Source organism: Glycine soja, chromosome 14 (genome assembly GCF_004193775.1).
Source record: "Glycine soja cultivar W05 chromosome 14, ASM419377v2, whole genome shotgun sequence".
Taxonomy (NCBI): Eukaryota; Viridiplantae; Streptophyta; class Magnoliopsida; order Fabales; family Fabaceae; genus Glycine; species Glycine soja.
The window spans coordinates 49,707,204-49,720,281 of NC_041015.1; the positions used below are offsets into that span (position 1 = coordinate 49,707,204).

General features: G+C 33.2%; 3 protein-coding genes across 5 annotated transcripts; all 3 read right to left on the minus strand.

The window, feature by feature from the left end:
• Nucleotides 1-32: 32 nt before the first annotated feature.
• Nucleotides 33-3,377, minus strand: LOC114383525 (metal tolerance protein 4-like). 3 transcript variants are annotated; one of them, XM_028343209.1, is made up of 7 exons: nt 2,947-3,377; nt 2,198-2,369; nt 1,732-1,930; nt 1,175-1,353; nt 896-1,046; nt 507-601; nt 33-334 (listed from the first exon to the last, which is right to left on the minus strand). In XM_028343209.1, the coding sequence occupies exons 1-7, from the start codon at nt 3,093-3,095 to the stop codon at nt 131-133; spliced, it is 1,149 nt and encodes a 382-aa protein (XP_028199010.1). In that variant the 5' UTR covers nt 3,096-3,377; the 3' UTR covers nt 33-130. The 3 variants fall into 3 exon arrangements, with proteins under 3 accessions (XP_028199010.1, XP_028199009.1, XP_028199008.1); XM_028343208.1 differs by having other exon boundaries at nt 2,198-2,367; nt 2,941-3,371; XM_028343207.1 differs by having other exon boundaries at nt 2,198-2,367; nt 2,901-3,371.
• Nucleotides 3,378-4,960: 1,583 nt separating this feature from the next.
• Nucleotides 4,961-7,284, minus strand: LOC114382952 (cytochrome b-c1 complex subunit 8). The gene is made up of 2 exons (XM_028342499.1): nt 6,902-7,284; nt 4,961-5,311 (listed from the first exon to the last, which is right to left on the minus strand). The coding sequence occupies exons 1-2, from the start codon at nt 7,069-7,071 to the stop codon at nt 5,263-5,265; spliced, it is 219 nt and encodes a 72-aa protein (XP_028198300.1). The 5' UTR covers nt 7,072-7,284; the 3' UTR covers nt 4,961-5,262.
• Nucleotides 7,285-8,560: 1,276 nt separating this feature from the next.
• On the minus strand, nt 8,561-12,725 carry LOC114385468 (KH domain-containing protein At2g38610-like). The gene is made up of 7 exons (XM_028345563.1): nt 12,241-12,725; nt 11,987-12,075; nt 10,777-10,928; nt 10,010-10,126; nt 9,764-9,880; nt 9,435-9,578; nt 8,561-8,995 (listed from the first exon to the last, which is right to left on the minus strand). The coding sequence occupies exons 1-7, from the start codon at nt 12,330-12,332 to the stop codon at nt 8,876-8,878; spliced, it is 831 nt and encodes a 276-aa protein (XP_028201364.1). The 5' UTR covers nt 12,333-12,725; the 3' UTR covers nt 8,561-8,875.
• Nucleotides 12,726-13,078: the final 353 nt, after the last annotated feature.

Sequence of the window (13,078 nt, forward strand, 5' to 3'; positions counted from 1 at the left end):
AATTTCGGTAATTTTAAACCACTATTAAAAAATTTCCTAATTAGTTGCATTCTATATGCCACTATTTAAATTTAAATTTAATAAAAAAATAAATTTTAACATTTAATTGAATGAAGTTAAAAAGCAGCCACTATAATAATTGCTCTGGTTTGTGATCTGATTTGTGATCTGGCAGTTTGGTAAGAACTGAGTGCTCTGGTTTGTGATCACATTCGAAGTCTAGATGAACAAATGCCCTCGCAACTTCTGGAAGTTTCTCTAGCTTTATCTGAAGGCTCTCTCCAATGGCATGTGCTTCTTTTAAGGGTAAATCCTCTGGTAGTTCAATGTCAACCTGTTACCAATAGAAACCAAAATTATAACATAGCCCTGGAAAGTTACGAAGAGAAACCCGTTTCATCTGTGCCTTAAGCAATCAATCAATCATTACAATGTCAAATGAAATAAATATATCAGGGTTACAATCTAATATTTAATACTGCTAGAATTTAACTTTATATGCATACCTTCACAAAATATAGAACGCCAAATGTGTAGGCGCGGACAAGATATGTCAGCTTCTGCAGAACTTCAGGAGGTGCACATTGTCCCACAAGTGAAACTGCAAATTTTTCAATCAAAAACCTGTCATATTTATTTTTCTATATATTAAAAAAATTTACAAAATTTTGGTTCTGTTCTTTAGGTGCTTTGTTTAGTGATCCCTAATCAAAATTGGAATTTCACTTTGGTAATAAAAATTTGCCTTTAAGATAGCATAAGTTATCGAAGCAAAACTCCAATTCTGATTAAAGAATACCAAAAACACTTAAAGAACTACTAGTACATCTAAGTTTTATCCAAACTTAAAAATTTGGAAAGTACTTTGCCTTAAAGGACTGCATCTAAGTTTTACCTGCATTTTCCATCACAGTGCCAGACCAATTTGTAATAGTGTAAATTGAAAGTAAAATAGAACCAACTGGGTCAATCCACCAGTAAAATTTATCACCAAGAACAGCTGCAACTAATCCAATCACATTTGTTACAACATCAAAGTGGTGATCCTGCAAGTTGGCATTTGTAAGATGTTGCAACAGTCTCTTGACTCAATTCATTATTCATAAATCAGTTATTATCAAAAGGGAAGGAGTACAACCATACTATTATCAAAAGGGAAGGAGTACAAACATACATCTGCATAGGCACGGACAATTTTGTTTCCTGAGCTTCTACAATAAAGCCAGAGTGCAAGCTTCACCACCGTTGCAAATATCATAATGGAGTACAACCATACTAGCTGATCAACAGACATCTTCTCAGGAGGATTGTTTTCTATTAGTTGTTGCACAGCCGTGACCAATACTTGAAAGCCTGTAGCAAAATGGATTATATGTAATATTTTTATCTCATATTTCCAAATGAATATGTGCCTTTCCTTGAGCGTATCCTTTAATATAATCTATGCCAAATCATACAGTATTCTGTAAACATTTGTATGTTTGCTTGAATATCTTACAAAGTTAGGTCCATGTTCTCAGATTCCAGTATGATGAAAATATGTATAGTGTAATGAGTAAATAGTCTATGGACTAATAGTGTAAAGTGTTTTTACAGTCATCCAATCACAAATTGCAGTTTGTTGACTTTTATAAGAACTACCTTAAAAGCTACACATATCATGATTCGTTAACAGTGTAAAAACTTTTAAACTGACACTGCGTAGAAATAGGCCAAGTCAATTCAACTCACCAAGTGTCGCCATGACAGCTGCAAAGATAATTATGCCCACTGGCTGCACCCTCAACTTTCCAATTGGGTATTTGTACATATTTATTTCCTTCATTGCAAGGTGGGTAAACCAAAGTATGCCACCAGCCATAAAGTCAAGCAGAGAATCCAACGTTGATGCTGCAACAGCTATTGATCCACTCCTTATAGTCACATAAATCTAGATGTGTATATGAATATTGTTAAACTGAGACACTACAAACATGTACTATACATACAACAAACATTAATTGAGATTATACTATAACAAGTTCAAGTGATATATTGTTAGAACTCTTCATATGAAATTTCACTAGCATGAAGTGTTATAACTAATGGAACCTGAACTTGGTGGCTATTTCAAAAGAAATTCACAACATGCCTTCTATTCAGAACAACTACTTGAAGTTTCATTCATAAATGAATATATACATCTTATGAATATCACCTTCAATGCCAATAATGCTGCATTTGCATAATTAGAAATCTTCATTGCCAGTTCATGTTCAGCTTGTTTTCCAATGTCTTCTACGTCGGCGCAGTCCGATGTTGCTATGGAGTCAACTTCTTCAAATGATTTCAGAGTAGCAAACTGTCTTTCATAATATTCTTTCTCTCCTATAAATATTGAAACATGTCACTTCCAAAAGAGAGAAGTTCATGCTTTTGGACACAGATCATGGTTCTATGACAGAATAAAGCAATCAAGCAGCCCAAAAAATAAATGAAACAATTCCTTCGTTGTTATTGAACATTTTCAAAATTCTTCTATCAAGTATTCAAATTAAATATGCATGATTTTCCCCTTCAGAACACATAACGCAAAGCAGGAAGATGAGTTAATAAGTATTGAATCAAAATAGGGTTTTGGTGAAATTTCACTAAGTATTGCATTTTCCTTGAATCTGTCACTCCCTTGAAACTCCTTCGTTTGATTTATTGGAGTGTATTGGTGATAATGGCTAAAATGAGTGAGACTGACAGAAAAATTGTATGATGAAAATGTGAAACAATCTTACATTGATATAATTAATTTTATGAGCATGATATCAAATTACATGCCATAATCTAATTGAGAGTCACGCAACGTACATTGAATGTAGTAAGAGGTTTTCATTGTATGATTAACACACGCACGCAGGCACACGCACCTTACGACTTTAACTTTCAAGAGAGAAATCAGAGAGAGACCTTGACTTAATTAAGTGGCTGGTAGAGGAGACTTGATGGTCAAACTGAAAGGGAGACTCAGAGTGGAGGCCAGAACGGACCTTATCAGAGTTAAAAGAGTTCCCATCATGGTTCTGGTTCCCCAGTAGTGCCCTTGAACCCCAATTCTCATCCATTCAATCACAGCTAGCACTAGTGCAAGTGGTCAACCATACACCAATGTCCAATAACATATATATATTTACAAGAACTCATAATAACTATAATATTAAACAAGGTTTCTGCTGTTAAATTGAACACTTGATGTACAGCCTTTAGATATTTTTGGTTTGAAAAGTAACTTTAAGAGTATCACACAGCCCTTATAGAACCAGCCATCTTGCTTCGTGGTGCTGTTCATACAAACTCTTGCTCAGAAATTTATTCAAAGTGGAGAATCTTGCCATTTGACCAATTGACAATAACACTAGAGAACAAGCATGCTGAATGCTGCATGCCGCATGCTGGCACTGCAAGGTGTCTTGCAAACGTGGTTGTAGTATACTAATAAAATTTGAAGATTTGACTTGAACTCTTAAGTTTGTGCCCACATGATCTATTTTAAGTTGCAGTTGAACCTAACAACAACGGATGACGAAGTAAAGAGTACTTGATTCTTGCTTAAATAAACATTTTATTTTAATTGGCATTATTTTCATTCATATGATACGTGACATCAATTTAATCCCTTGATAAAAAAAATGACATCAAACCTATCTTTCTAACGTTAAATTGCTCTTGCAGCTTTCTCATTTCTGACAACAAAGTTTGAACATATTTTATGAAAATTGCTAAAACTCCTCGCCATTGGTCGAGGTTACAAGTTAAATTATTCTTTTTTTCTTAATTAATCTAGCATTTTAGAAAATAATGTATAATTATTAATATTGATTAAAAATTAACAGTTAAGATTAAAACAATTTCATATCTTATGCATGTATATGGTTAAATTATAATTTTTATCCTTATAAATATGAAAATATTTAAATTTTATTTATGTAAAAATTTTAATAATTATTTGTTCTCACACCATTGAAATTTTTTTTATCTTAAAAGTATATTTGGATAAATTCAAACTCACTAATAATTAAGTATATAAATGTAATATTTTTACATTAATTATGTATATAATCAATATAAAATATGATAATTTTTTTATAATTATGCATATAATTGATATAAAATGTCCTTTTAGTGAATTCAGACATTAAGATATATTAAAAAATTTATAAAGACAAATTTTAAACATTTTAATATTTATGAGTAAGAACATTTTTACCTTTATTTATTATTTTCTTTATCCCATAATAAATGGCGTTCTAATTTTTTATTTGCAGACAAAAAAACTAATAAATAAATTTAAAAAGTGTAATAATTTTACAAATTAACCTTATTATTAGTATTTCATTAAAAAGTAAACATAATACTTATTAAAAATATTAGTGAAAAAAGTAATCAACTAACATTGTATTGAAAAAACTAAAATAACACTTATTTGGAGACATATTTTAAAAGAGACGAAGCACTTCTCCTCTGGATTGAAATTTCATTGGCTGAAAAAAAATATTCCTTATAGAAGTGTTGATAACATACTTTTCCACACACTCTTTCAACCCTGTTATTGAACAATATCGCATATTTACCCACTAAGATAGATTGGGCACTTATTAGTTGAACCAGTACAAGACCTCAAGTAGGCCCACTAAATACATTGAAAATTAGAGAGATTAAAAATGAATAATAATTATTCACAAAGCATTTAATAATTTTAGAACAGCTGAATATTTCTCTAATTTTAAATGAAATATCAGTATAAATTTTATCATTTACTCGGCTAAATTTTGCCTCATAATGGGCTAGTTCAATCAGCTATCCCATTTTCAAGATTGCATGTATTACATAAGTCACAATTTCAATCATTGATTTTATAAGGCTCATAAACTGAAAATTTTCTTTATGTAGAGATACGCAGCTAATAATACGCGTCAAATTTTGGCGAAAATTAAGAATGCTTGTTTTGAATTAAAAAATGATAAAATTAACTCAAGCATTCTTGAGTTTAACATGCCAAACTAACTCTGGCATTATTGACAACACATAAATTGTCTTTCAAAATATAAACTATAAAGTAATATGGATTAATGAAGTATACCATCAATAAACACTGTCAAAGTTGAAAACGCTCAAACTCAGACATATCAAAACCAAACGGTAGAGCAAGTTTCAACAGTGTCACATTATTGGGTGGCTAAACAAGATCAAGGCAACAAACTAGAAGGTTATCCAATCAGCTCTTGCAAGAGCTCAGTACCTGTGAGCCAGCTTCTCCTTTTCCAGGTAGTTTTGAACATACCTGCATCCATCAAAAGCCATATTAGACACGCAATTTAACCAGACGGGGAGAGAAAGGGTTACTTTTCATGGCAGGATATATTATCCAGCATTTATTTTCACCGCTTCAACTCCACATCTCCAGAGAATTACTGCAGCTAATTTCAATTCAATTACAGCCCCTATTTTACTCATTGACCAATGCTAAGTTAAGAGACTTAACACTAAGCACTAATTAACCCAATACCATAAGGCTCCTCACAAAGCAAAGGCATGGAAAAGGATCATTGTACGCAGCCTTACCCTTGCATATGCAAAGAGGCAGTTTCTGGATTCAAACCTATGCTAAGTTAACAGACTTGTTTCAGGAAAAACACCAAGCCAAATTCAGTTTTTCAACCCTTCTTTGAACTTTTAATAGATAGAAATTGCAAATAGTAGCTGAGGGTACATCAGATTGAGGGAAAGAGATAGTGGAATAGAAAGACATACATTACACTAGTTGTAATTGTTTAAATTTTAAAATAGGGTGAAATGGAATGAACCTATTGATTCCACCCAAAACCTTTTTTTTCCCTCCATTTTTTGCTTCATAAGTTAAAGGTGATGTCCAACAAAACTTGCACAATCGCATTGTTAATAGTAACATTTAGCACCAATGTTGTTAAGATCACAATCTTCCTCAAAGGATTGCACAATCTTCACTTTTGTGTGGGAGCTTCAATCCAATTATTGGCACCAACTTAAATTGGAGAGAAAATTATATGATCATCGGGCAAGCTTATCAAACCACTGAATGGGGCGGTTTTCATAAATCTAAACAACCTGCCATTTAAGTGGCAGGGCAGAATAACTCATTTCCCAGAAAAAAATCCTATCCTCAAAAAAATATAAACTTTGTATTTAATTAGGTAGAATCTTATTATGTGTTTTTTATCCTCCCCTTCCTATCTCAATCTCAACAACCTTGTATCCTGCCAATTTGTAGGCACAATGTAGGTTTAAAATAGACCTAGGCTTCAATGGTTTCTGCAACAACCAAAGCCACTAATCTCCAACGACACCAACAAAAACATCAAGGAAAAACATACAAAGCAAAACACAGCCATACCAGCACATTACACTTTCTTGACACACACATGCCAAGTCCATTAAGCATATTAGTGAAGCCCAGTATACATATTTGTGGATTTCGATAAGAAACTTAACCAAAAAGAAAAACTGAAATGAATGACTCAATGACCTAGTCACCTAATATTTCCTCTAACACAAAACAAAAGGGAAAAAAAAAAATTCTTAACACCTGAAGAGGTCACCAATCCATTGAAAAGTACATCAAACTCAATAGAATAATCAACTAATTCAGTATTTTTCAGAACAGATTCGCTCCCTTTTCCCTAACAAATCAAAACACAATGGAGAGGATCCATATCCCTTTCAACCAGATCAATTCCGGTCATCTTATTTCCAAAATCAACAACAAAACGTAGAATTGCTTTTGATCGAATTTACAACCACAAGCAGCATATACACACATAACCATCGCGTAAAACAGAGATGAATCGAAACCTTAATTCAGAAGAGAGAGAGAGAGAGAGAGAGAGAGAGTTACGCGTAGGTGCCGACGAGGGGACCGAGCAAAAGAGTGGCGCTGATCCAATTCTCGGAGACCTTGTGGTGAATCTTCGTGGGCAAGTCCTTCCAGAGACCCGGCATAATCTTTTGCTGGAAAGGGGAAAGCGCGTAGATCACTGATTTCACCGGCACAACCTGTTTCCCCATCTTCTTCTTCGATACCGCAAAACCAACCACGCAACGCAAACCAATGCGAAATCTGAGATGAAATCTGAGGAAATGGGATATGAACCCTAATTTCTAGTTTGTTCGGTTGGGATTGGAATTGGATCTTCTCTCTGTGCCTATTCCAGTCCAATACGACTGCGTTACACGATTGCCCGGCTCCCAAATGCTCCACGTCACGGTTTATTTAGAAAAGTGTGGAACAAGTGTCATGGACTTATGGTTTTTTTTTTTCGTTTTAATTATGTAAGTGTTTTTAGCTCGTGTGAAATATAAAAATATAAATTAGAAAATGTTAAATCATTGTTTTATAAAAAAATTAGTAAAATATATGTAATTAATTATTGGAAAAGTTGACAATAATATGGATTAGGCAACTATGTTTGGTTCAATTGTTAATAATTAGATTCATAAGAAAATAAATAGTTGATTCTTTTTTTCTATTTGAAGAGATAAAACAAATGAATAGGTGACATAATTTTTGTTATTATTAATAAAATGAAAAAAAAAATAATGCGAGTTTCATATCAAATGGGAGAGTTAAATAAACAAAATATCTTTGGTTCAACTTATTTAGAAAGTTAGTTTTTTTTTTTCTTTTAAAAATGATTTTTTATTTATTTAAATTTAAGTTAAACCTTTCATGTATGAAACAACTAAATCGACACAATTAGAAAAAAAATGTCTCTGTTTCAATCATTGGTCCTATTTTCAAATCACCGTTTCATGTATGAAACAACCAAAATAGGATAAATTCAACAGAAATAAAGTAGCATACGTATCTTAGATATGCAGTGTATTATTGTGCTGTCATTGTCACGGACAGCCAAAAAAATACTAATATAATGATGATACATCAACTCACCTTAATTATTGAGCCTACTTAGTTATAATTAAAGCAGACTTAATCATCTTTATATGGTGTTTAAATGTGGTTTGGCATAAGGATTGATGAAGAATATGGTGGTGGCTAGGGATATGATGGCCCCATGATGGACTTGCAGAAATCTAGAATAGTTCCACTTTACAAAGACATGTGTTATAAGTCAAGCCTAAAGAAGATTAGTTTGGCTTAGTAGAGCTACGGACAACAACATCCACGTCTACTACATTAACCTCAATGGCCCCTACCAACGTTAGACATTATCCTTAAGATATGGCCATTATAACAAAGGGTAGTGTTATTGTGCTCAAGAAATTACATATATTTTGATTTCACATTTGAATTCTGAATTAGTAACTGTTTTAATATTTGGAGGAATACTTGTTGGAAGAGTTTCGTTATTAATAGTTATCTTGCTCAACTCAAGCAAAGTGTTATTAATACTTCAATTTCGAGTTTGAATTTTGGACACGTGTACTTTAAATATTTGAGTGAAAAATTTTATCATTAATAGTCATCTTGCTCAAACTCAAGCAATAATGCATCCAACATTGGATACATGTGATTATATATATATTAAAAAAAACCTCTCACATCAAACACTTTTTTCCATTCAGTAATAACCAACAATAATCAGTTTATAAGTCCCAGCAGACACTACAAATATATATACTAATCAATCGGTCAAAATATAATAATAATGAAATTCTCCTAGTTTTACAAGTCTGTTGATACAATTGATTGTGGCAATGAATATCTGCACCCCCTCCCGTTTTTCTTCCCATCTTTTTGTGAAGTTTTCTTGTTGCTGCTTTGCAGAATTTACATGCAGGAACTGACATCAAATGCGACTACGATTCTCAATGTAGACACACGCTATTGGTCAGTTTTGGCCCGCTTCATTTAATTGGAGTTGAATGTAGAGGGACTACCACTGAGTTGAGGGCTATCTTCTCTAAAATTGGAATTCAGCATAGCAAGTTCTCTTAGTTGTTGCCTTTTGTGGAGATCCTGTGACTCATCCTGCACATGAAATGGAGGAGAATCAGAAATACTTTTATACAGCACAAGAATTTATCTACCCTTAATGTCTCTTTGCTAATTGATTTGCAACTTGACTCATGGAACATTTTGCTCCAAACAAAACCCACTTTTCTACATATTTCTGTCTATATGGTGCACCTAATTTATTAGCATATAAATTTAAGTAAACACTTCAGTGGTTTGATTATCTTCAATGTTTTGCAGAATAGAATGGTAAATAAACAAAAGAACAGTGGGAAGGAAATAAAGTTTTTTGATAACCTGACAATTCTTATTTTTTAAATTTTATTAATTGCCACTATAAAGGAAAACAAAATAATATTAACAACACCTTGCATAAAATGTCTAGTGAGAAAAGTAGACTCAAAATATCTCGGTAGTAAGTAATATTCTGAGTTTTAAAACTATAAAGAGATACCATGGGTTTGAGTAGCTCTTCTATGATCTCTTGTGCTTGCCTCAGCCTTATATCAACAACATTGACAGGTAATTCGGCCTCAATCAAAACGTGCAGTGGTTCATTCAAGTGCTCATAGCCTGGCCTTCCCCTTAACAACTCTTCCTTTGGATTATAGAAGATAGAGTGAAGTTAATGGTTACAATTAGTATATATAGTATATATAGTCAGAAAGAAAATAAGAAAAAAAAAAGACACTCAACAAATTGAAAGGAGAAGCAACTACGACAATAAATTAGGTTCTTAGGATTTGCAACTTTCAAGACAATCCACTAAAGAAGAGATGATACCTTATCTAGTTCTTTTATTGAACCTTTCCCTCTGATAAATACACGGCAACCTGTGGTAGCCTCCACTCGCTTCAGTGAATTGCCCCTAGGGCCAAGAAGCCGTCCAACTAAATTGAACTGAAATTTAAGCTAGGCTTAGTGTCTCAATGCTCAGTACAACACCATAAAACTATTAGAACAATGCATGGTATAAATCTTCATCAGGATACAGCAAAATGCATTAAAATGTTCTACATATCTTCTTACATTTGGATAGCTATCATTAGCAATATCCAAGCGCAATGTCCTCTTCACAATGTGAGAGCTTGGGACACCTGGTGATGTTTGCCAATCAACGTTTAGTCCTTGTACTCCTGCTAACCCCTGATGTAAGATTGGACTTAACTTAGAAAATGAGATGACTAAAGGTAAAAAAGATTTAAAAAGAAGAAGAAGAAGAAGAAAGGATGAATGAAATGGAAGAGGAATAGTGAAATGTGATAGAAAGAAAACAAGTTGTAGCTGCTCTGTTTCAACAGAAACAGATTGAGGAAACTGGTGGAATTTCACAAATATAGACACATCATTAATGTCATCAACTAATAACTCCAAAAGTTTAAACTGAAAGATGAAGTTATATGCCTCCTCCCATAAGAGATCATAGTTAATGCATAGTTTCATGTACCTTGTACCAAAATTTAACATTTTATTAAAAGAATGGGGTAGTAAGGATCAAACTCTAGATCACTTGGTTATAGAGGCTTTAATACCTTGTCATGAATTTAAGTATTCCAAAAGCTTAAATTGTTAGATGAAGAGAGAAAACAAAAGAATGGTCTTTATACACAGTGGAAAACAGATAATCTGAGCATCTAAGTACCTGAAGTTTTGATATGCTAAGAAATAGATTTTCTAACAATACTGGATGGTTTATAGATTAACATTGAAGCAAGAAAAGTTGGAATGAAGCATGGAAGAGAGCTGGAGAGTGATCTATTAAACAGAAGTATAGAACAGAAATATAAAGTACTTACTTCATGTGACAAGCTGTTCCAGCCTGTAAAATTAGGTTGTATGTCTAAAGAAGGCATAAGATTGGGTTTGGGGCTTCCAAACTGCACTCTGTCATAGTCACTAAGCCCTTGGTTCTGCATCAATCCATTCTTTCCAGAAACCCTTAAAATCTCTGATAATAAAGTTACACTGAATATGAGAACAACTATAAAGAATGAGACCTTCCTGCTGCAAACTGTGAAATATGAACAGGAAGGGTACTAGCAAACATATACAATTCAAACCATGACTATGAAAACAAAATGTCCTAGCAACTATAAATATTTCTGTCACTTGAAGTTTACTCTACTCATTCAAAACAATATGCATAATTTATTTCTTTTCTATAGTGGACTGGAGTGTATCTTCAACTCAACAAAACATTTTGTTCATTGTTTGGAAAAGAATAGAGATAATCATACAGATACTAAGATACATATCGTTGTGTAGAGTAATTCGTATTGCCATAATATTTAGGACCTTTTAAGGATTTTTCCTCCCTGCATTTGGTTCTTTGTTGTTTTTCGGTTATCCGAAACTCACCAACTAAGATGATTGATTCCTTTTCATGAGTTTATCAACAGATAAGAATTCTATAGAACAAAGTTTGATACGGTCACATATAGGAGACTAATCTGGTTTCCAGTTACGTACTTGTATTTTGTTCAACAATAAAGACTTCTAATTCCGTTAACAATTATTAGTGATGACAGAGCTAAGCATCAATCAGTAAATTGAAATGAAATCCTACTATACTTCAACCGGGTGACAAGGTCATAACTTGACAATTCAGAGCAATTTGAAGGAGTTTATAGTAGACCTCAAGACAAAAGGAAAATGAGATACTAGTCCAAGTAACCAGAAAACTGGGTTCATGACTAGGACCAATCCACCTGAAACAAGAGGTGAGATCAGTTGAAACCAACAGAACAACCAAAGGAGGAAACTCTCAACAACAGAAACCTTCGAAGGTTTTAAAAAACAGCCTGCAACTGCATATTCGACCGCAACATCAAGGTTTTGTTTTTTTTTTTTTTTTTACTTTTTGTGACCTCAATTGCAACCATATCAATTATATTTGTCAAGGATAGTGACAAAACCGCAATTTCTGGCAATGTCAAGGATCATGACAAAACCGTGATTGCAACTACTATTTAAAACCTTATGATACATAGATTTAGAATAGCCAACCTTGATTTAAGAGCCTGGTACACAAGGGTAGGACTTGCATGAAAGGTCCAAGCTTCTGGTGTTCTGCTAGCAGCTCCGTTAAGTACTGACTATAAAAACGTGAATAAGAACATCCACCCAGAAGTTAATTGAAATCCTGACACCAAACATATACGTATACATATAACATAGCATATAACATAGGTACCTAAAAAGTCACAATTTTCAGTTTCACTATAAATAACAGAAGAAGAATCACCCCCCAATCCATTTACCTTTCAACCTCAAAATTGCTTCTCATGTTTATGTTTGGTGAATTGGCCCTTGCTGTTGAAGGTGAGGAGATCTGATTGTACAAACCAGACATCAATTCTACAAGAATAAGGGCTGCAAGTTTTGCACAGAAAGACTAGAGAAAATTCAAGGTAGCAAGAGAGAAATAAAGGGTTGATTGAGATGGGGTTTGGCCTCAAAGATCCTATTAAAAAAAACACAGAATCACCTCCCTTATGTTTGAAAGGAAGAAAGAGCAAATGGTAATGAAAGAAGGAAAGGTACAAAAACTAGTAATATAGATAGATGGAGGGCCACCTTCTGTTGCTCAGTAGTGAAAGCAAGCGTTAAAGGGTGTCTCTCAATCCTACTATCTATCCCTCTCAGGGTGTGTTTTAATTGTTGTTGTGTTGACTTCTGTTGCATATGCAATGTTCTATCATTACTCCGGATTAACGAGTAGTTTGAAGTTCAAGTCATTATTATGCAGATGCGATAAATACTTTTAAGGAGAATTTGTTGTTCATAATAGTGATCTCACAAGGCCGAAATATGATTGCCATCTATAAAAGATATATGTCTATATGTCTAGATAAATTAAAAAATGTTCCTCTAAGTTGTTTTTCTTGATTTGAGTAAATAATTACATCCTTATTCAATCACAAATTGATATACTACATGATAACTTTTTTTTACATTTTTCTTTCCCACATGTTTTTTTTTAGACAATCTTGTTCAAAACAAACTTAAACACTAGATGTGAGCACCCTCTTCTAACAAGGATTTAAACTTTGACTCACCATGTTGTGAGGAAACTAGCCCCTTCTACTAAATCTAGTC

Bases quoted from the DNA above. Each gene is read 5' to 3' on its own strand.
- LOC114383525 (XM_028343209.1), bottom strand. From the start codon at position 3,095: ATGGATGAGAATTGGGGTTCAAGGGCACTACTGGGGAACCAGAACCAT. The intron at 2,370-2,946 runs GTCAAGGTCTCT...TTCAATATTTAT, and splicing joins TCTACCAGCCACTTAATTAA to AGGAGAGAAAGAATATTATG. The intron at 1,047-1,174 runs GTATGTTTGTAC...GCCAACTTGCAG, and splicing joins TTGTCCGTGCCTATGCAGAT to GATCACCACTTTGATGTTGT.
- LOC114385468 (XM_028345563.1), bottom strand. From the start codon at position 12,332: ATGTCTGGTTTGTACAATCAGATCTCCTCACCTTCAACAGCAAGGGCC. The intron at 12,076-12,240 runs GTAAATGGATTG...ACGTTTTTATAG, and splicing joins AGCAATTTTGAGGTTGAAAG to TCAGTACTTAACGGAGCTGC. The intron at 9,881-10,009 runs GTAAGAAGATAT...CTTAAATTTCAG, and splicing joins CTAATGATAGCTATCCAAAT to TTCAATTTAGTTGGACGGCT.
- LOC114382952 (XM_028342499.1), bottom strand. From the start codon at position 7,071: ATGGGGAAACAGGTTGTGCCGGTGAAATCAGTGATCTACGCGCTTTCC. The intron at 5,312-6,901 runs GTAACTCTCTCT...TGATGGATGCAG, and splicing joins CCCCTCGTCGGCACCTACGC to GTATGTTCAAAACTACCTGG.